This window comes from Clarias gariepinus, chromosome 19, assembly GCF_024256425.1.
Source record: "Clarias gariepinus isolate MV-2021 ecotype Netherlands chromosome 19, CGAR_prim_01v2, whole genome shotgun sequence".
Lineage (NCBI taxonomy): Eukaryota > Metazoa > Chordata > Actinopteri > Siluriformes > Clariidae > Clarias > Clarias gariepinus.
Genome location: NC_071118.1, coordinates 3,413,440 through 3,433,591, shown reverse-complemented (window position 1 = coordinate 3,433,591; position 20,152 = coordinate 3,413,440). Strand labels below are relative to the sequence as shown.

Genomic DNA, 20,152 nt, shown 5'->3' with positions numbered 1-20,152 from the left:
TTTTTTTAGACAGTTTTTGTATTTCTGCAATAGGTTTTCTAACACATGCAGACATATGAATCAAAGATCATAATAATAAATGTATTCATAGCATCATGAATGAATGAATAAATTCATAGCACAAGAGAAAAACACGACAAACCTATGATGTGTAAAGTAGAGTGTGATGATCATGATCACAGCATGCATACAGTGATTTCATGAGTCTTTGCTGAATTGATGTAAAATGTCAAATGACTGCATTCAAAACACTTATAATAAATTACTGTTCTATACTATATGACACACATAGCATTTCTAAATATGGAATATTTACAAACCCAGATGTTCCTATTTATGCCTAAAGTGTTATATGTAATTTTGTGGCTCCAGGGCTTCCCTGTTGGTTCCTGGTCCCATGCAATCTGCACACTGTGTGTCTGAGTGTTAGTGATGAGAATCATTTGGCTCAGACCACCAAATGGGTCACTGCCATATATTCTAAACCAAAGTATGAATAACTGCTTCCAAGCAACAGTTTTAGTTAAAGTGTCCAATTTGTCTTCACATTTGGTTACTAATGCATGCCCAGCCTGGCTCGTATATGCAAATCAGGTCTTAAAGTTCACCTAAAAGCTTTAGTTTAATATAGAGTCGAGACAATTATGACCCACTCCACACTGGACTTCGTTCTGTGGGTGCTTGCTTTAACTCATCATGAGCTTTTCATTAAAGTTGGCCAATTAAGAGAATAGTTAACCATGTTCTCTGTCCCAGTTTTTTGTCCACTGTATTTGATCTCTGCCTCAATTTTAAGTGTCACCTACTATCAGTCAAGTTAAGTGTGTTTGCACAGCATTATAAAAGGTCTGTTACGGTCTCAGGAGAGGAGTGGTGATTCTGAAAAACTGCTATAAAATATCTCGCTGGCTCAATATAAAGCTCTGCTTAGTTCACGGGAGGCTTTTAAAACCTCTGCAGTGCAACCTTTGGATTCTCTGAAGCATTTTTGAGACAATCATTGCCTTGTCTTGGTAAGTAGTGAAGCGAAAAATAACTTTGTAGGTTTTTTTAATAATATTTTTATCATTTTACCAATTTCAAGACTCCCGCAATCCATAATTTATCAAAATTCCTAAAGGCTGTTATGTAATGTATGTTATGTTTATTGGTTAATTTTAAAACGTTCTGTTCAAGGGAATCATCAAACTGTTTCATTAAAGTCTTTTATTAACGTAGATACCTTTATGGTTAAAACATGAGAAAATGATGTCATTTTGGTCTCCTTGTTGTTTTTATTCTCCAGGACTAAAGAAACCGATAACCATGAGAATCTGCTTCAGAATCCAGTTAATCCATCTTACGCTCATCTTTGCCAGCAGTGTCCACAGTGCCAACGGTAAACCAATTCAAATCATATACAGAACTTAAATAGCTCAAGCTTAATCTTAACTTAACCTAACCTTATTGTAAGCTGATCGAAGAATCAGAATCAGAAGCACTTTATTGATCCCCGTGGGGAAATTCTCTTTCATTACAGAACAAACTCCTGATGAAAATAAAGATTTAAGAAGACATGTAAAGATGGTAGAGAAGACTTAAATAAAAATAAAACAATAAAGTAATTAATCTTCTCTATTTTTTCATTAATATCTCTATTTTAAAAAATTCACAGTTCTCATTTTGCCTAAGCGACAGTTAACTCAGGGCGCCAAAATATATAAACCCGATTAATGACCATTAGATCATTATTCTAATGAAAGGATTAATCAAAGGAAAAACATTGTTTCATTGGTTAATTCTTGTTTGGGTAATTAGCTAGCAATGTAACATGTTAGCCTAACACTTGCTAGTTATCTAATTGGCTAATTCTTTTCTATTTAATTTACAGCAAAAAAAACGAAGCATTCTGACAAAATCCAAAAGTGCTAGCAACTTAACGTCCTCTTTTCTAATGTTATCTAATTAGTCACATTTTCACTATTTCATTTATAGCAAAATAAAACAAACAAAAAAATAACATTTTGAATAAATCCAAAATTAGCTACTAAACGTAGCATGCTAGTTTATCATTCCTCACTCCATAACCTTGCTAGTTACAGGCATCTAAATCGCCACTATTTTTCCATATCAGTTACAGCCAAAAATAAATTAACATAACGTATTGATTAAATCCATAATTAGCCAGCAATGTGACATTAGCTTATGTCTTACTCCAGTTAAACATTTTTTCAGTATCAGTTACAGCAAAAAAGGAACATATTTACTAAACAATAGATATTAATAAATGTTTCTCATGGGATTCTCATGGCTACCATGTAAAGTGTTAGCGCAACATTCTTATTCCAGGAACTTGCTGATAATCCAATCCACCATTATTTTCTACTTCAATTAAAGCAAAAACAATTATTTTTAATTATGCTATGGTTCTGTTCCTCTTTTCCATTTTTTCCTTTTGCATTTAGGATCACAGCTTTTTTTAGATATTTTGACTATTTTTTTATCAGTTACCATTCTCTTTACACCACCTAAAACTGCCTGATATACATAATACTGTACTGTATCATTCCTATTCAGAAATGATACCAAAATTAGTAAAGTCTGCTTTATTTGCACAATTAAACCAAAAAAATCATGACACCCCCAGTGGTCTGGGGGTATTATGACAGAATTTCCTAGATCTAAGATAAGATAAGATAAGATAAGATAAGATAAGATAAGATAAGATAAGATAGGATAAAACTGGCACCCCGTCCAGGGTGTACCCTGCCTGTGTTAGTTTCCTGGGATAGGCTCCATGCCCCCCGCGACCCTGAATACAGGATAAAGCGGTAGAGACTATGAGAGTGAGTAAGATAAGATAAGATACAATAAATCTTTATTAATCCAGAGGGAAATTGCAGCTCTGCACCAGCACAAACTGAAACACAAACTAAAACCTGCACAAGTACATTAAAGGAAACAAAAAAAGGATGCAATAAAATACAATAAACCAAGTTCACAGAAGTATAGTGAAACCTTGAATTACGAACATAATTTGTTCCGGAAGCGGGCTCGTATTTCAAAACACTCGTAAACCAAAACCAAATTTTCCCAGAAAAAATAATGAAAACTTTAATTATTCATTCCACAGCCCAAAAAAATAAATAAATAAAAAAATTTACACAAAATCTAAAGTAAAAACAAAACAAATTAATCTGCACTTTACATAAAAAAATTAATTCCGACAGGTAAGTGTTTCTGTTTGTGCGCAAAGGCGCTGTGTGTGTGTATATGTGTGTGAAGCTAAAGTAAGCTTCCCTCTCCCCCTTTCTCGTCTTACATAGTTACCCTTCCTCCACTCTTCTCACACACACGCACACACAACTGAAACACTGTTTTATCGGAAAAATAAACACGAAATCTCTCTAGTGACACACGATTGAGCGACACACTAACGGAATCTCTGCTGTAAAGTAAAAATAAAACAAATTAACCTGCACTTTACCTTTGAAAAGAATCGCGACAGAGCAGTGTTTCTGTGTAGAGCGGAGAGAAAGAGTGTGACAAAGAGCAGGCTAAGCCTCGAGCAGAGAGAGAAAATGGATCTTTAACCTCTCTAATGAGGCTTTTTTTTTCTTTACACGCGCGCTGTACACACATGCATACAGACACAAAATAAAATATGTTTTACACACACACATGGTCAAGGTGTTACAGTAAACAGTACACGCACAGAGTATCACGTGATTATACCAGTAAGAGATGCACACTAAGACCCAGCAGGGGAGACGATTACCCACAATTCCAAAGCCAAAAACAATGGCTCAGTTGTGATCACTGTGACGCTTGTTGTCAAAACAAGAAGCGCATGCGTGATACGTGATACTCTGTACTCGTAAACCAAGACTTGTTCTTTTTCAAAGTCAAAATTTAAGAAAATTCTTTGCTCGTCTTGCGGAACACTCGCAAACCGCGTTACTCGCAATCCGAGGTTTCACTGTACTATTTATACATACACTTGTACAGTGAGAAGTACTGTACAAGTGTATGTATAAATAGTACAGAGTTAGAGTCTTTGTTCAATGGTCTGTATTTTTTGAAGTGTCCACCGTCCCTACTGAGTCCAGAGCAGCTTATTAGGCCTATTAAGCTTATTAGGATTTTTCTCCTATTGGCATTTAGAGTTATAATTTGTGATAAATTGTGATTCAGTCTTTCTCAATGCTTACTAACCCTTATCTAACTTCTGTTTTATTCAAACTCATCAGTCACCATTCAGTCAAACCCACCAACAAACGGAGGGTTTGTTATAACCAAGCCAGAGAGGACCGTGTCTCTGACCTGCACAGTCGAGAACTCTGCTCAGGCAGAACAACTGCAGTGGCTCCGAAATGGCCGGGAAGTGAGTCTGAAAGCTGAAAACCGATTCAACACGAGCCACGTGTGTGTGCAGCCAGTCAACAGAGACGACAATTTCGTCACCTTTACCTGTCAGTTAAAGTCTAACGCTAATGTGAAAGACTCCATCCAACTAGAGGTTCAATGTGAGTACAAAAGTGAAACCTGAGGGTTTGATCGCATTTCTGGCGCATTGTGTGTGTGTGTGTGTGTGTGTGTGGGTAACACAAACTCTACACTGGTTTCAGTATATCGTCCAATAACAAATAAAACAATGTATTTTTCACACTATAGTTGATCATTTTCCTGTAACGCAACATTTTGAAGTGTTTTATTCCTCTAAGAACACAGGAAGTCGTTACAGTCATTATTATTTAATTACTTTTTTTGTAACAAACAAAACATTTTAATGCTGTTTAACCATTCACAGTTACATTTAATGTTTTAAAACATAATGATCACTTTTACACAGTACTGTGCAAAAGTCTTGACCCCCCCCCCCTTTTTCCTCATATACAGTATTTCTTTATATTAAATGAAATTAAATGATAAGGATTGAATTAAAGAAATGGGAACAAGTGTTTACTGTGATAGGCTGCAAATTGCCTAAATATTTTGCATAGTGATGTTCTGTAGCTCACATATCTTTCGATTGGTGGTTGTTGAAAAGGAAGGACATTCTGACATTCTGGAAATAAATTACAAAAATTACCACGTCAGCCTACGCAAAGATGACCGAGCAGCGTTGCCAGATTGGGCAGCTTTCCAGTAACTGGATTACTTTTATTAACATTGGCTGGACCAGTGTGTCTTGGGATGGTAATTAGTGTTATGTGAAAGAAGGTAAAGTCCTGTGCAAAAGCCACAAGAGCAACGACTCAGCTTTTAGCATCAGCAGTATACTACTCACCATCCTGATCATCTGCACCTGTTTCTCACCATTTTATGTCTTACGTTAGATGCTTTTTCATGCTTGGATGATTCATACTGTTGGTGGCACGATGGTGTAAGAGTTAGCACTGTGGCTTTGCACCTCCAGGGTCCTGGTTCCGTGTGCATGCTTTCCTCATGCTTGATGGGTTCCCTCTGGGTATACATGCAGATTAGGCTAAGTTTCCAAACTTAATTTCTAGGCATTTCTAAAGTTGTGTGCCCTGAGATGAATTTGCACCCTGTTCAGCGTGCCCGCACCCAGGCTTGTACCCTGAGTCCTCTAGGAAAGGCTCCAGCAATCTTGAACGCAGTAATGAGAGAGAGGTCACTGTGTTCCTTAACAAAAAAAAAACATTTCTTTAAAACTGCTCAGATACAGAAACAGGACTGAAAAACTTGCCAAAAATAAGAGCGAAAAAAGGTTTCAGGAAGCCTGGAGAACTATTCCTTAAGTCTATATTAATAATACAATATATATATATATATTTACATTGCTGCACTTTATATCATGAGAATCATACCGCTGCTTCTTCTTTGCTAATTTTAATCTTATGTACATTTCTGTACATTTTTTTCCTATTTCATAGTATTCAGTTTACTTTAATGTAAATGAGATTTTAAGTACAATATTATTTTATTGCGCAAAACAGACATAATAAGCATTTCAATTCACGTCGCTCTGCCTATGGATGTGTGTGTGAATTAAAATTTGATGCTATAGCGGCTAGAAGCATCAGTGTCATACCGTGACTGATCTCACTTTTATTTTCTCTCTTAAAGTTAGATGAAAAATAAAAAATGTAGCTTATCATGTCAATGAGAATTCAACACTGTTTTATAAGATGGATAAAACCTATCCAGTGCCATGTTTAGGACTTTACGTCAACGTTATTATCTCCTGCAGATCCTCCAACCCTAGGACAGAATGTAGACGTGAACGTTGAGGAGAAAAGTGATGCCGTTCTGTCCTGTGACGTTCGTGCTTATCCTCCAGTAACTGTAGTCTGGAAGAAGGACGACATCCTTCTTGACCTTTCTCCTAGCAACTACAAGACCAGCAACGACGGGATTACCGCTTCGCTTTCTGTCTCAAACGTTAACCGGAACCAGCATCGTGGTGTGTTCAGCTGCGAGGCCAACTCCACCGTCTTCGGGGTCAACAAAAAGAGCTTCAATGTCACCGTTGTAGGTTCGTGTCTTTATAAAATCATCAGTTTCGTGCCTGTATATTCAATGCAGCAAATTGATAAGAATTACTTCATGTATTATGTTCGCTGTATTTAAGGAATATCACATGAGAGATGGTGCTGTTGTGCTGGTTATCAGCACGGCTCTGATGCGGTTATAGGCTTGAGTACCGAAGATATTACAGCGCTGATATCCAGCACAACAGCACGATTTTGAGCGTGACATTGCTTTTATACAACAGTTCCACAAACACCATTTATGATAAACAAAATATGATTTGTTTGTTTATTTAACCAGTTATTTTGTTCCGCCAAAACATATCCATCCGTGACTGGTAGACTAGCTAACCGCGACCCGCGGAGCCGGCGACTGACAGTTAGTGGTATTAACCAGGGGGAAAGTAGTTTTAAATTCATTCCAGTATTATAACAGCCAATGTCAGGCAGCCGCTCTCTCCTCTTTCTAGTACCGTGCAACATACAGAAGTGCTTTCCTCCATGCTGCAACCGAAAGAATTAACGATTATTAGAACACGTGTTATGCTGAGGGATGCATATAGTTTAACGTCATAATGCTGTTACCCTCTATTATCACCTCATGAAATTTAATTCATTCACGCTGTTATAATACTGGAATAACTGTATTATCAGTACAATTCAATTCCATTGGGTTACTGGTTAAAGCTTTCTAGAATACCTTATGTAAAGAGCAACAAAATTGATTTAATGTAACTCATATACAGTTTAAATCAAAATCACATTGGATCTAATGTTTTAGATAAATTACTGCCAGTCACTCTTTTTCTTTTACCCAAGTTGTCCACATCTTGGTCACCTGCCTCTTCCAAGCCATCAGCCAGCCGGTGTTCGACATGGAAAAGAGAGAGAGAGAGAATAGAGCATTTTTCAATACATTACATAATTACTTATGTAATAAGTTTTTGGGAAGGAAAAAAGAAATGGCAGCAGTATAATAAAGGAGGCAAGGAGGAAATCAGTTTATTATAACAAGTAATATAACAAAGAGAGAGAATAAAGTTCGTAAGCAGTGCAATATACTGTATCAACAGAAAATTGTTGCAATATAACAAAGCAAACTAGGAAATGGTGTTTTTATGGACAAGGATATTGGATAAAAGATATAAGATTACAAGATAGTTACAGTTGTTGTTGTTGTTGCTTTAATGCTGTATTATTGTAGACTAAGGTTTGCAATGTATGTGACGTAAGTGATGGATGTTAAATATCATAAATATGAATACAATAAAATGTCATTGTAAAGTATGCCCAGTGACGCACACCAACACATTGTTTCAGATTTTACTTGCATATTTGTCCTATTTCTTATATAAAAAGGGAGATTTAATCATTGGCTAATAGAATCAGCCTGCGGGTGGCTGCTGTTGTATAATGACTGACACTCTGTAAAGTTTATTTCTGTAAAGAATTTGTCCACATCGATTCCTGATCGTGTTTTAAGAGTGATATCTCAATTTAAATTAAATGGATAATAAAATAATGATAAAATATCCATAAAATATGAATAATGTATGTAGTTTTCTTTCACAGACAGGGTGGAGCTCTATCTTGGTTTGGGGGCGGGGTTAATTTCTGGGCCAGAAAAAAAGAACGTAAACCTTTAATACAAAGCAAAATGTATTGATTGGAGAAATTGTGAAGTTAGTAGTTAGTTAGGTTAAATTGTAAACTTTTTCTTAGGGATTATTTTAATGATATTATTACAGGAATAGAACCGATTTCAAACTTACCTATTTTTTATGTAAATGTATGAATCAAAACAAAGCCTTGATTATTATTCATACTGCTAGGATGTTAAAAAAACTTTACTATTTCATAATGCCAAAGTTTTGTCATCTTTTGAAACTAGCCACAATACCCTGTAAACTTTTTGTTCCTAAAACACAGACAGAACGATGAAGTTCCCTCTTTGGCCGACAGTAGCTGGAGTAGTGGTGGTCATCCTGACAATGCTCCTGGCTGCCATTTCCCGGCTGGATAAGATTATGAAGGTATAATAATGGAAAGTAAAGTACATGCCGTGTGCTCTGAGAGAATCTAAAGTAGGAGATGATTCATTCAGATGCACTTAGGAAGCTTTTTAACACCTATTTTCTTTGTTATTCGCTCTTATTCATGTGATATTTCTTTCCCTTTCAGTGCTTTAAAAAAGGCTGATGATCCATCAAGTGGGCCATCGTGTTACAGCCAAATGCACAGAGAATCACAAAGAGGACATATACGAAGCAAACACTTCCCACATAACGTGTTCTGTTTAATTAAAAACGTTAAATACCTATCACTGTCAACATCTGATTTTTATTATTATTATTTTATTTAAGTACTAAAATACAATCACTAAAGTGATCACTAAAAAGTAATCACTGAAAGTCGTCTTGCCTCAGGTAAAGCTTTCATTCCTGCCTTTTAAATGCTAACGATATTGCACAAGCGTGCTTTGAAGAGGTGTGACACATTGACCCCTGAGTAACAATACAAGTCCCTAGAGCATTGACTTTCTTTGTCAATAACATGGCAATATAAACCCATTAAAATATATTGCTAACTATTATAAAGTTTCACGGCCAAGGTCAATGATTTCTCTTGTTCTCGTAAAAACATGCACAGGAAAAACAAAAAACTAAAAATTACCATGGTGATGTTTGTGCACTTATTTTTAGAAGAGATACTATTTCTCCAGCATACTGTTTATCTATAGCAGTTATTTATAGGACTAATTAAGTAAGTATTCTTTAACCACAAGAGCATATTTCTGTTCATGTTTGTTTTTCCTGTACTGACACACTGCGTTTAGCTATTTCAGCAGTTATATTCTATTATATTTTTCTCACTTACTCTCAAATTGTCTATAACACTTATCCTTTACAGGAAGCCTGGAGTTTATCCCAGGAGGATCAGAGTGTAGTCTGTCTCGTGCCACGAGACATAGGCAGGGTGTACTCTCTGATGGGGTAGCAGTCCATCACAGAGCACACACACATACCAGTCACACACACACATACATACACACACACTAAAGGGAGATTGGAAATATGTCTAATCTACACGTCTTTGGACTGTGGAAGGAAAACGGAGCACCTGGAGGAAATCCACACGAGCCTCGAACCCTGAACTCTGGAGGTGTGGAGCCACAGTGACACCGTGCCATTATATTTGTTTCTATTATTTTCTATAAGTATTTTTTTTAATCTATCCAATCAATGAAGCTCTGATTAAATCCTAATTCTATCCCTTTGTTAAAATAAAGCAGTAACATGAATTCATTTTCTTGGCGGATTTAATAGATGCAATTTTGTATCATTTAATAACTGATTCTGTGCTCATTTATCTTTCCCTAATTTAGTCATGAGCTTAATATTGATGTACCCATTTAGATATTTTACCTTTAAACAAACACTAATTAATATTACAGTTAATTACTTTAATTCCTTATTAATAATTCATTCATTTTAAGTGAGCTAGCAAATCATTTACAAATAAATGGAATGAAAAACATTATGATCAATTGTTTCTGACTTTTAATTCAAACATTTTGTTTGAACACCAACGCGCACCATTACAGAGGCTAGGAAGAAAGGATGGACTAAAGGAAGGAAGGAAGGAAGAACTAAATAGCAGGATGGTATATTAAGGAAGGTAGAAAGGATGGAATGACAAACTGCCAGCATGATACAGTATATAAAGAAATGAATAAAGGTAGAAAAGAAAGAAAGAAAGCAAGAAAGGAGGGATGGAGAAAAGGAAGGACTTAATGAAGAAAGGGATGCAGGAAGGAAAGAAAGCAAAGAAGGAGGATAGAGAGAAGTAAGAAAGGAGAGCTGTCAGTTTGGTTTTTGTGAGTAATATAAATAAACAAAAAAACTGTTGCAAGTAAACAACAAAACAAAGAAATTACATAATGCAGCATGGTATAGCCAGAAAGAAAGAAATGCAACATTATGGTATATCTAGAAAAAAAGACAGAAAAAAAGAACTATTATACTAGTATAATAGTATAATACTATTATAGCAGGTGCCAAAACATAAAAAACACAAAGAGAAAGATGAAAAACAAGTGCAGTATATAAACAGAAATGAAATTGTAATGTCCAACAAAGGAAAGAATGAATAAATGAATGAAGTCAATACGACTCTTGAATTCGACCAATCAAATCGAGGCATGGTGTGGGGGCGTGTTTACACAGTGTCTTATTAAAGCGCGGGGCGGGGCTTGGGGCGGGGCTTCACAAGCTTAGACCGAGGGTCCGCCAAATTCAAACTCCAAAAGAGAGGCGAAAACATTCCCGCAGCGCGGAGCAACAACACCGAGCGGGTAAGAGCCGGGATGTGACCTAATGTCTGCAGTGTGTTATTCCGGTAATGTGCAATTAAAAAAAGATTTGAGCGTTTGGTGAAAAACAAGCGGTTTATCTCGACACCAGCTGGATGTTAGCGGGGTGAGGCTAGCTGGCGTTAGCATCGGCTCTGTATTGTTTTACAGGATTAACTATAAACACACAGCGGCTCTGAGTAATATTACCGGGTTATAAAATGTTAAAGTATTTGTAGAATGTCTTGTTTCGTTTTATCATGATAAGAAAATGCTCCCTGCAATGAAAAAGATGAAAATCGTGAGATTCTGGGCGTGCAGAACTGCGCATGCGCAGAAAATCAATTCAACCCAATGGGTCTTGCACAAAGTTTATACCTTTAAAAGAGGTTGCTTTTTTAAATTTTTTTTTTTAATCTTTTTTATTATTATTAATGCTCCTTAAAGTGGACTCTTAGTCACACAAGTGTGCAGTGTGATTTCTAAGTTTGTAGGAACAATTTTGGAAAGAACCATGTGTGTGTGGGAGAAGGTCAGGTGTCCACAAACTTTTGGTCTTATTGTTTTTGGATTATTTATTACAGCTCTATTTTTTATTTTATTTTTTACCCATAAGACAGGACACATAAGGTCCAAGCAGATCTGATTTATAGGATAAAAGATGTAAAAAGTACAGGAACCACGTCATACAATTTTATTATTATTATTATTATTATTATTATTATTATTATTTTGTGTAATCAGGTTTCCACTTTGCTTCCACGAACAGCCTGTGATTATTAAAAGTTATATTACATTCTTTTATACAATTTCCCTTCGGGATTAATAAATTCTATATCCTCTTATTTGCAACGGTTATAATTTCCCATCATTCCTTGCAGCACCGGTTCCCATCATGTCATCAGCTATCGTGAACAGCGTGAGCGGCATCGGCTCCACCGTGTCAGGGATGTGGCGTTCCCACAGCGTTCTCCCCGAGTCAGACCCCGAGAGCTCCCCTGAGGCGCCGCAGCAGTTTCGAAAGCTACGCTCCTCCAGCTCGCTCAACTCCCTGCGCATGTCTCTGAGGAAGAGACTTCCCCTGAAGACCGTGCAGTCGACCAGCAACATCACGAACAGCGAGGGGTTCCAGAACAGCAAGAAGACGAGCACTGCCACGCAGATCAAGCGCACCGCCAAAAACACTTTCGGCAATGCTTACCAGGTCAGGTCCTTTACAGATACCCGTGTCCTGCTAATGGGGCGGGAATCACCAGGGGCGACCCGATACGATACTATTGTGATACTTGGGTGCTGATTCGATTTGTATTGCAAGAATTACATTTAAATATAGATTTTGTTGCAGTTCTAAACAAATTTAGCAAATAATCTGCTCCAGCTGTACAGGATGCACCACCTTCAGGGTTATATGCAACATTTTACCACCTTAAATACAATCATATAAAAAAAATCTGTTTGGCAATATATGAATTGCTGCACAAAATAGTCACAGTACATAATTGAATAACATTTTTTCAACCATCTCTACTGGTTAATGTAACCAAAAAACATCATATCTCAATATGCAGCGTATAACCAGTACTTTCAACCAAACCAGTGTTTCAGTTTTATTCTCAGAGATTCCCGACTCAGCATCAGCAAGAAAGAAAAAAAAAAAAACTTGTCGAGGCAATGCTGAGAATGTTCACACAACTAACAGTCTTTATTTCTTCCTCTCAGAAGTTCCAAAAGAGCACACTGTCCCGTGAGGAGTGCCTGGTCAGGACGCCCGGCGCTATCCTGGAAGGAGAAGAGAACGAGTGTGCCCCTTCGTCGGCGCGCACACCTAAACGGCAAGCCACGACGCCCAGACGAACACCGAGATCAGCCGCAAAGCGTACCCCGCGAGGCGTCGGTACCCCTGAGCCAAGCGAGTCGGCCGTGAGAGCGGTGAAGACGGGAGGAACCAGGCGGCAGCTCGTACGCATGGCAGCACTGAGGAGCCCTTTTGCATCCCCGAACTCGGGGAACCGTCGCAGGTGAGAAGCTTTCAGGGTTCAGGAGAAAATTAAGTTATATTGTGTTAGCTATGTAGGATACCTTTAGAGTACTTCAGTGTAGTCACTTTTATGGGTCTTTTTTCTCCTGCTTTAGGCAGTTTGATCAGGATCTGGACAGCGTCTCAAAAGGCCTCAAGAAACTAAAGCGGCTCTCTCTGGCATTTGATGAAGTCATCGGGAGAGACGAGCGGTGAGTTAAAGTGTGCTTCACTGCATTACTAGGACTCGCCTGATTATCAGTCTGGCTGATTATCAGGGCAGATAATCAGTCGAGTCCTGGAGTGTCTTTAATGAAGTCTGCAGTTCTGTATTCCTATAAGAAACGTAGCTGCTTGAGAAAAATCAGACAATCATTAGTGCTGTTGAATCGTATTTAAACGACAATTTGCCTTTGCTTCATGGCTCTGATAAACATATAAACATTTAATTAAAAACGAATTAAGTTCTTTTATTTTCTTGCAAAATTCTTGTTTTTTCTATTAAGCTAATGGCCGATTACTGGACTGGAGTGTAGCTCGAAGATTAACAGGAGGCAAAAGTTCTTGCTTTTTGGACACGGCCTTTAAACAATTAATAACACAAATTACATAGTTACATAAGTTAATTTATTAGATACTTTTAATAGTTTGTTCAAACCCAGTAAGAATTATAGCTGCTTGAGACAAATCAGACATTAGTGCTAGTGAATTAAATCAAATGGAAACTCTCAATGCTTTAAAATTCGAATCAGTAAAAAGGAATTTAGTCACCTCTTTACATTTCATTTGAGTTGTGAAATGTGGTTTAGGCATTGGATTACTGATTGGAAGGTCTCAGGCTCGAACCTCAGCACCACAAAGTTCTCACTGTTGGGCCCCTGATCAAGGCCCTTACCCTTTAGACTGTATAACGAGATAAAATATACGTCGCTCTGGATTTGATGTCTTCCAAATGCCGTAAATGTTGTCAGAGAAGCAACCGAAAACAACATGGATAACTACAATCACTGGTAATGCTACCACTACTATGCTTTACTTTAGAGAAAATATAGACGTCCGATAGATATCCCTTACTTTCTAGAGTGTCTCTTTTTTTTATATATATATATATATATATATATATATATATCAAATTAAAATTAAAATTTTATTTGTCACATACACAATCATACAGAGTACAATATGCAGTGAAATGATTTTGTGCGACCACAGAGTCGCGACGGCAGCCACCTAACCGGCGCCATCATAGAAGATAAGAAATAGATACATTAGGATAACGAGGGTAAAAAATCCCCTCCCAGACTGTCCTTCGAAAAGGGCAGTGTGCGATCAGGGGTACAAAAATACCTCAGCAACAAGCACATAAAAACATGTAAACACAAGACATAAACATTGCAACGATTAGGGTACAGGAGATAGGGAATGTCCAATGTAGGCAAACAGCTCCAGTTCCTGCAGCTAGAGAGCGCTGGTCCCGATTCCGCCTGCCCACACTGAAGGGAATAAGCACACGAAGGCGTTGGATATGGGGAAGGTAGAGTGTCTATCTGTAGCTGTTATGTGTGTGCGTGAGTGCGTGCGTATCAGTTTGTAAGCCTGTAACATCCCGTAATAGTCTGCGCCAGGTGTCCTTGAAGGGGGGGGGAGTAGGATTCCAGAGCGTCTCGTTATCTTGGTCTTCGGGGAGTTTGTTATGACTCCAGCCACGGCCTTGAATGCAGTAGCTGGAAAGAAAAAGGGGCAGCTGAAAAGAAAATCATATTTTCCAGGTTTCGGTCAATATCTGCCAATTTCACAGATATTTAATGTCCATCACTGGTCTCCAGGTCTGTCCAAATCACGTTGCATAGCTGCTAGTCTCACCAAGATGTTATCCAATTTGCGGTCCAAAAACCACAGTCTGATTACTGACAGCTCTCGTCACCACTATTTCCCAGCCAGCCAGTCTCTTGGGGTTGAGACTGACTGCTTTTAAGATTTTTCGATATCCAAGTATCCCACCTAATCCAATCAGCAGAATCCCTGTTATCAAAGTTCCGAATAGGTAGATATCTTCAACGTCCTCCAGAGACAGTGCGGCCAGGCACACAATGCGCCACTTCTCCCAACCGTCCATCGTGTATCCAGCAGCAAACGTCCCAGCAGGACAAGTAGGTTCCCCAGAACCCACACTTCTCGTCGAGAAGATCGTGTCAATTGCATTCAGAGACCACTTGATCAAATCCATATTCCTTTTTATTTTCAAGAGCAAGGCGAGGAGAGTCTCTGAATAGTATTCACAAGACAGACAAGAGAAGCAAGCGGGGAGAGATAAGGGAGGGAGAGCAGATGCGATATATATATATATATATTTATCGGCCCACATTATAGTCTGGTAAAGTTGGTTTCACTGATTAATGGTTTTTTCACTCCCTGGACTAAAAAATGCCTGATTTTGTAGTGGTTCAACAGAGTAGTCTGTTGTTAGTAACATCTGCTTTCCTAAGAACTAATACTTTTTACTCTTAACATACAGAAGTGCTGAGACACAGTCTATTTATGTCCATTTGTTAAAAAAAAAACCTAAGTCTACATATTCACACATCCTGTTTTAGTGTCCAGTCTATTTCCTGTTTAGTATTAGGGTGGTTCCTCTAACGGCTCTCTGTTCTAAAAACACTCTTCCCGCCAGAGGTTGAGCATGAGGGAATGATTTGGTTGCTTTGGGGTGCGTCCGAGTGCCTTACACACACACACACACACACACGCACGCACGCACTGAAAAGACGATCTGTTCTACACTGAATGATTTATTAAACTGTTTCATGTTTTGATGAATATGTTCATACATTATAGTTTCTTGTGCTGTACTGTTGGAATATCTTTAAAGTGTTTGTGTTTTGGACAGCACTGTACTGTATCAGTCCTCAGACTGTCTACTGTAAGGTCCTGTTATCTGGGAGTGTTACGACTCCCCCACCCCCTAAAATTCCTCGCATAACTCTTGTCCCGCCAAGATTTTCAAACTCTTTTCCATTCAGGGAAGTCATGTGAAACACTCCATCGCTGTGTTAGACCGTCTGCTGTTCCCTCCACTCCCTTACTGTTTTCACGTGGCATGCTTTGTGCTGTGGATGAGATCATCTTCTAGGAGCAAATATTCCAACTGCTCCCGGAAAGAAATCACTTATAATGAAGACATTTATGGTCTATATTCAACGCGCGTTTAGAGTACTCATGTATTCAATTGCAGCACAGGCTCAATTTTTAATCATAATCACACTGTCCAAGAGTAAACACATCTTTATGAACCACTCCTCATTAGAGCTGTTCAGTTTAATTAAATTTTGTTTGTTGATCAGAACCGATTAATGCTTTAGAGTAAACTTGCAATCATGATGTGATGTAAAATGAACAAATTCCTTGAAATGTAACACCCCCACCCTAATGGCCTGGAGTATAGCGAGGAAGATCCATATACTAAAAAAACAGTTTGTATGGGACGTGACATTTAAACAATCAGCAACACAAGATACACACTATTTTGATAAATCAGACAGTTTTCATGTCCGACAACATTCATGCTATTGATCCACATATCAACATAAAACCTGATTTATGCTTCCGCGTCAGGCGTTCCTCTTTGTCAGTCAGAGGTGTGGTTTCTACTCCACTGTGCCGAGTCTCAGCACTTTCTGGTGAACTTTTTTTGGTGAAATACAAACAGTGTCAAAAAGAAACTAAGTGGATCTTCTCAGAGCTGGTGCTAGCAAGACGTTGAACAACCGTTATTTTTTCGGAAATTACTACAATATAGAAATGAGAGATGATGTCGCAAGGGCAGAAATGCGATTCTACACACAGGATGACCGATCGCAGTCATTGCCATCACCACGACTTGAAGTTACATTTCTGGTGATGTGCAAATCAGGCTACGCTGTAGACTTGATGCATAGGCATAAATCAGGCTTAACGCATAATCTGCCCTCTTACGCATACATGAACCAGATGCCCACGATTGGTCAGTGTGATTGGCAGGGAACAGAGTAACACCCTCCATCCCACCCATATAGCAAAGGTGAAAGTGCATCATAGAAAAATCCCTTAAATTGTTTTCCTCATTTTTAATGTCCGCATATACAGTAGAGTAAACGTGACATTTAAAGACTTGTGGCCTTTCAGACTGCAGATTTACACGTCCAAGTACAGAACCCTGAGGCATCTCCGAAGATCTTGACAAGGAAACAGGAGGGTGTGTGCGCCAATGACCTTTTACATGTGGTGCAAGAGAATACGTTGACCTACAGAGATCTGCTTGGGCTGCCCCCTCAGTCTGCACTCGGTCATTCGAATATGTTTCAGTGTTATCTGTTAATGCATTTTCAGTAAAAATGGCTTAAATTAATTTGTGAAACTGTAGCCTAACATGTCTTTCATTTTGGCAGCCGCAAATTCAAGTACTCTGTTATGTCCGAGTAAAGCCTGAGGTAAAATCATTTTACAAACCGAAAAAAAAAATTTCTTTCATGTGCATGAAGGCTGTATGTCCATGATATGACCAAAAGTATGTGAACACCTAAACATCCACCATTGTTGATCATTTAGTTCCAGATCATTAGGCCCGTCTTTCCTATTACTATAAGCTCCAGTCTTTAGGGACGGCTTAACGCTGAATGTTTAGAGCGTGGCTGTGGGATGTTCATTTTGTGCTCATTCAGATATGAGTGTCAGTGAAGACTAGGGATTAATCTTTAATCGAGTAATTATTGTTACGGTTTTAACCGATTTAGAATGTATCCGCTAATGATATTTGTTTTGCATGGTGATGCTCTGTAGCGCACATATCTTTCGATTGGTGGTTGTTGAAAAGTAAGGACATCCTGACATTCACGTTTACTTTGTCAGCCTGTGCAAAGATGAACGAGCAGTTCGGTTGCCAGATAGGGCGGCTTTCCAATAACTGGGCTACATTTATTACCTTTGGCTGGAACAATGTGTCTTGGGATGGTGATAAATGTTATGTGAGAGAAGGTACAGTACTGTGCAAAAGTCTTGAAGAGAAGTGCCCTCATTTCTTTATAGTAAATTAAATTAAATAGTGCAGGTAAAAAAAAAAAAAAGGGAACAAATGTTTTACTGTGACAGGCTGCAAAGTGCCTAAAGATACACTTTAAAAATTGCTGGTTTATGTACCAACTTCAGCAGCGACCTCATTTCCCCTCTTGTCTTCCAACCACTCAGCGTTCAGCATCAGCAGTGTACTAATCATCGGGCATCATCTGTACCTGTTTCTCACTAATTCATGACTTGAGTAGGATGCGTTTTATTGCTTAAAGGATTTATAGGTCACTGTGTTACTTGACAAACAAACAAAACAAAAAAAACATTCTTTTAAAACGACTCAAGTATAGGGACTGGACTGAAAGGTTTCATAATGTCCTTCAGGAAGACTGGAGAGCTACTCATCAAGACTACGATAAAAATACAGCTTAGACTGGCTCTTTGGAAGCAGAATATAAACAAATAAAGGGGTCAAGACTTTTCCTGAAATAGTGTGATACAGGATTGGTTCTAGTACTGATGTGAAGAGCCCAAGGGTTTCAACTTCTCATACATTTTAGTGTTTTCGGCACACCCGCCTTAATTAATCAGCTAATTAACAGCGTTTTCTTAATTTTAAGAATGTGTGATGGCGCAGAGCAAACACTAATTTCTTGGGATTGTGCTGCTAGGAATTTTTTATGATTATTAATTGGTTATTGATTGAGCTCCTTGTTCAACTTTTGTTTGAAGAAAAATGTGCGAAATTTGCACCCCTAGTGAAGACCGACGCTAATGTCAGGTGAGGAGTTCAGGGATGCTTTTATGTTCCCATTTATTCCAAAGGCTTTAAGGTGGGGTTGCAGTTAAGCTCCGTCAAGTTTCTCTGCTCCAACTGTTGCACAGCAGGCAGAACTCCTGACGCTGGCTTTGTGCACAGGCAGAACGGGTTCAGTTCCAGTGACAATTGTGAGCAACAAAGACATGTAGATGAAACTCGTACGGGTGTGATGGTTGGGTGTCCACATACTTTTGGCCATTTAGTGTGGCTTCATCTGATGTCTGGGAATGAATTAATAATTAACCATCATGCTTTGTCGGCTGCATGTTTAATTTTTTTTTTTTAATTTCACGAAGTTGCATGAATTTAAACAGCCCGTTCTGTCATGTTGCCTTTCACACACTAGAGTTGTCTCTAAGATCCTGAATCTCATTTACTCGACATTTCTATGCAGGACCGAGGCCATGGAGCATTACAGAAGAGTGTTGGTTCAGAGCTACGGCTCCAGCGCCGATCCGGGGAGCGTGACGGGAAAATTAAACAGATCCTTTATCCAGCAGCAGAGTCGACAAATTCGGCAGCGAGTGGGCAGCTGGACCGACGGCGCGCTCTCCAGTCTCCGCAAAAACACACAAAGATAAAACTTACTACCTGTACATGTTTGTCACCTTTGGTCTCTCATCGTCATTGTCATTCTTTTGATGTGTGTCTCGTGTGGAATATCTCTCTCCATAATCACCAGGTCATGTCCAGGCAAATTTGAGTTACAGTATATAAAGGTCATGGTTTTCGATATTGATGAATATCCATGCTGTTTGTTTTTTCCTTTTATTTCTGTAACAAAACTTTGGCACCAAAGATTATAGTAGAAGGTGTCTATGTGGAGGAAAACCCTGTTACAGTGCTCACTTTGATCTCTATTTAAAGCTAACACTATAATGAATGTAGCGAGATAAACTTTGTGTTTACTAATTCATAACTAGTCTCTAGTTGTCCTGTAGATTATTCACTATATTTTAGACTCCACCTTGTATCGAGGTGCTAGCATTATCTAACTCATCTTTTTTTTTTTTTTTTTTAATTTAGCGCATAATAGCGGCTTTACTGTATTTTTAACGATGTGTTTCATACAAGGAAGAAAATTATGTTGAAAATTCTAAAAACATATTCATCAGCTTTTTTTGTTAAAAAGCAAAAAAATACCGATGTGAACTACGAGTTTGTGCTTTTTCTAACACCAAGTATGCTTTACCTTTTCTACTTTAATAAAAATATATTTTTTGTTCTCTGCCATTTTTGTTTGTTTGTTTGTTTTTTTGAGTAGGATGCGTATTATCCTTACCAGACAGTGACAGTAAAAGAATAAGCAATGCGAAAACCAGAACAAAGCAAAAATGTTGCATTCAACAACAAAAGTGTCCCGCTGTTTAGTCTTAGTGCTGAGAGTCTTTGTCAGATTGTGTGTGTATGAAAATGTCAGTATTAAACATTACTCCGATTTCTACTGG

General features: G+C 38.2%; 2 protein-coding genes across 2 annotated transcripts; both read left to right on the top strand.

The window, feature by feature from the left end:
* Window positions 1-841: 841 nt before the first annotated feature.
* tmigd1 (transmembrane and immunoglobulin domain containing 1) lies at window positions 842-8,796 on the top strand. Its single transcript, XM_053478917.1, has 6 exons — window positions 842-1,013; window positions 1,286-1,378; window positions 4,230-4,505; window positions 6,197-6,481; window positions 8,406-8,509; window positions 8,658-8,796. Exons 2-6 carry the CDS (start codon window positions 1,306-1,308, stop codon window positions 8,673-8,675), a joined length of 756 nt encoding a protein of 251 aa, XP_053334892.1. The 5' UTR covers window positions 842-1,013; window positions 1,286-1,305; the 3' UTR covers window positions 8,676-8,796.
* Window positions 8,797-10,745: 1,949 nt separating this feature from the next.
* On the top strand, window positions 10,746-19,935 carry LOC128507220 (uncharacterized). The gene is made up of 5 exons (XM_053477938.1): window positions 10,746-10,830; window positions 11,709-12,031; window positions 12,547-12,845; window positions 12,961-13,056; window positions 19,099-19,935. The coding sequence occupies exons 2-5, from the start codon at window positions 11,723-11,725 to the stop codon at window positions 19,283-19,285; spliced, it is 891 nt and encodes a 296-aa protein (XP_053333913.1). The 5' UTR covers window positions 10,746-10,830; window positions 11,709-11,722; the 3' UTR covers window positions 19,286-19,935.
* The last annotated feature ends 217 nt before the right edge of the window (window positions 19,936-20,152 follow it).

Bases quoted from the DNA above. Each gene is read 5' to 3' on its own strand.
- LOC128507220 (XM_053477938.1), top strand. From the start codon at position 11,723: ATGTCATCAGCTATCGTGAACAGCGTGAGCGGCATCGGCTCCACCGTG. The intron at 12,032-12,546 runs GTCAGGTCCTTT...TCTTCCTCTCAG, and splicing joins CTTTCGGCAATGCTTACCAG to AAGTTCCAAAAGAGCACACT. The intron at 12,846-12,960 runs GTGAGAAGCTTT...CTCCTGCTTTAG, and splicing joins AACTCGGGGAACCGTCGCAG to GCAGTTTGATCAGGATCTGG.
- tmigd1 (XM_053478917.1), top strand. From the start codon at position 1,306: ATGAGAATCTGCTTCAGAATCCAGTTAATCCATCTTACGCTCATCTTT. The intron at 1,379-4,229 runs GTAAACCAATTC...CAAACTCATCAG, and splicing joins CAGTGTCCACAGTGCCAACG to TCACCATTCAGTCAAACCCA. The intron at 6,482-8,405 runs GTTCGTGTCTTT...CCTAAAACACAG, and splicing joins CTTCAATGTCACCGTTGTAG to ACAGAACGATGAAGTTCCCT.